Here is a 2244-nt window from a genome sequence, read left to right as displayed (position 1 = left end):
ACCCCGAACGTACCACGGCTCGAAACGATCCCAAACCAAGCCATAGACCCCTTCCTTAGATACTAAATAAGACCATGACTATGCTCTTTTGGGCACAGACCAGACGCCTCATGCTCCAAACTCCTCGCAACAGCAGCCCACCGAATATATCTTCATGCGCAGCTGAGGAACAAATGCTCCAGCGGCTATGGCTGTCCTTGGCTTGAATTTTGGCTCACACTAAACCATCATCAGGATCATAAGGCATGTCCCTAGCCCCTGGACCAGCCCGTAAACCAAACTCTAAGGCCACATACCCGTGGCACATCAAAACAGCCCCCACGCGTACAAGTTCTGGAGTTTTGGTTCCCGCCCTAAACCAGCCTGTCCAAGCCTTAGCCAAACCCATCCTAGACCTTCCTCGGACCCTTACCCTTCCCTCAAGACCACGTATACAGTCCCATGCCGCCCCCCATGGCTACTGAACCCCAAAGCCGTGCCCCATCCCCTCGGCCTGCACGCTATTTGCGTGCAGGGACCACAACCCCTTGTGGCTGTTTGGTTCACCTTTTTGGTCCCTTCAATCCTCTTCCTAACATCTAAACCAGCCCTTGTTTACCTTGCTTTGCATCCCCCTTCGACAATTTGCAAAAAAATTAAGAATCCTTTGCAAAACGTGAGACGCACATGCATAAAACTTTGAAACCAACATCCTCATACACTTTTCACACAACATCATCATACATGCAATAATATGGATTGAATGGATCTTGAAAAAAGTTTGAAAACATGCCTTGGTCTTTTATTCTTACGAAATATGGTAGACGGCGCGACGAGAGACGAACGGGACGCGAAATCTCCTTCCTTCCTCTCCTCTAAGTCTCGGTCCATAGATTCCTTTTGTGAGTGTGTGTGTGTGTGTGTGTTTGTGCTGCCAAGGTGAAAGTGGCATCTAGTTTTGGGGAGTGGTCGTGTAGGATTCTATTTAATTAGTTATTAGTGGGCTTAAGTTTACTTAATGGGCCCTAATTATTTAATTAAATCTTTGCTAATCTAGATCCAATTAAAGAATTAATTAAATACCTAATTAATCCTACAAAAAAGTCCCACCAATACTTAAAATATTTGGTGCTACTCGTTTCTAATATCGAACCCCCGAAACTACTCCTTTTCTTCATAAAAGTTTGTTACCAATTAAAATCGTCCATTACTATAAATATGTTGTCGCTTTCCTAATTTGGACTTACTAAATATAGAGTTTCATTTATAACTTTCTAAAAGTAGAAACCTTATCAAAGTTGTCCCCGGTTCTCTCGTCTTTGTCGTACATCGCGTATTTGACTACAGAAAATTCACATTCATAACATTCAATTAAATAATCATTAAACCATGCCAACACTTAAATATGCTTCTAGACCACTCATTTAAATAAATTCAAATAAATTTTCATGCATGCATGTGGTTAGTGTGTTCGGGTTTTTGGACGTTACCCCTCTCCTGCCGGTCCAATATATGGGTAGGTCTCTCCTCGTAAGACAAGTTCGGAGTCCATTGCAGAGGCTCATAGTTCATCACATGCAAAAGATTCGACATGTACTTCCGCAGCATCGAGACGAGGAACACTTTATGAACTCCCACCAGATTCGGCGGTAATGCAACTCTGTAAGCTAGTGTCCCCACTCTCTCAAGGATCTCGAATAGTCCTATTAATCTAGGACTGGGTTTGTCCTTCTTCCCAAATCTCATCACACCCTTCATCGGTGTGACCTTCACGAATACATGATCGTCCACTGCATAGTCTAGATCCCTGCGCTGCTGATCTGCATAACTCTTCTGTCGGCTCTGAACGGTCTTCATCCTATCCCGAATCTTGACCACTAGCTCTGCAGTCCGTCTGACAATGTCCAGCCCTAAATCTGCTCTTTCGCCTACATCATCCCAATAAACAAGTGTGAAGGATCGAGCGTGCTAGTGCCTTTGAAGGCATTTCAAACACTAAATTCTCCAATGAGCTGTAATAGCTCGTGTTCTAAGAATGTTAACACCGATGAATTAAATCGAGTTTGGTTTTAAAACCAAGCGGAAGAAACTCAAAGTAATCCTTCGTGAAGAAGACTGTTATATTAGAAAATATTTTCACTCATGTAAACTGAATAACTGAAAAAGGGTAGACTATTTTTTGCATTCATCAGTTCAATTATGGTGACAACTGAACTGACGGATACTCTAACTGATCCAAACAGTTTCAAAACAACAGTTAATCAG

At 42.8% G+C, this 2244-nt stretch overlaps 1 protein-coding gene across 1 annotated transcript; it reads right to left on the bottom strand.

Moving 5' to 3' along the window:
- Window positions 1-578: 578 nt before the first annotated feature.
- LOC142550614 (uncharacterized) lies at window positions 579-1836 on the bottom strand. Its single transcript, XM_075659689.1, has 3 exons — window positions 1470-1836; window positions 1268-1320; window positions 579-614 (listed from the first exon to the last, which is right to left on the bottom strand). Exons 1-3 carry the CDS (start codon window positions 1834-1836, stop codon window positions 579-581), a joined length of 456 nt encoding a protein of 151 aa, XP_075515804.1.
- Between the last annotated feature and the right edge of the window lie 408 nt (window positions 1837-2244).

This window comes from Primulina tabacum, chromosome 7 (genome assembly GCF_025594145.1).
Source record: "Primulina tabacum isolate GXHZ01 chromosome 7, ASM2559414v2, whole genome shotgun sequence".
Taxonomy (NCBI): Eukaryota; Viridiplantae; Streptophyta; class Magnoliopsida; order Lamiales; family Gesneriaceae; genus Primulina; species Primulina tabacum.
The sequence above is the reverse complement of the archived record's forward strand: the minus strand, read 5'-3'. Positions and strand labels throughout refer to the sequence as shown.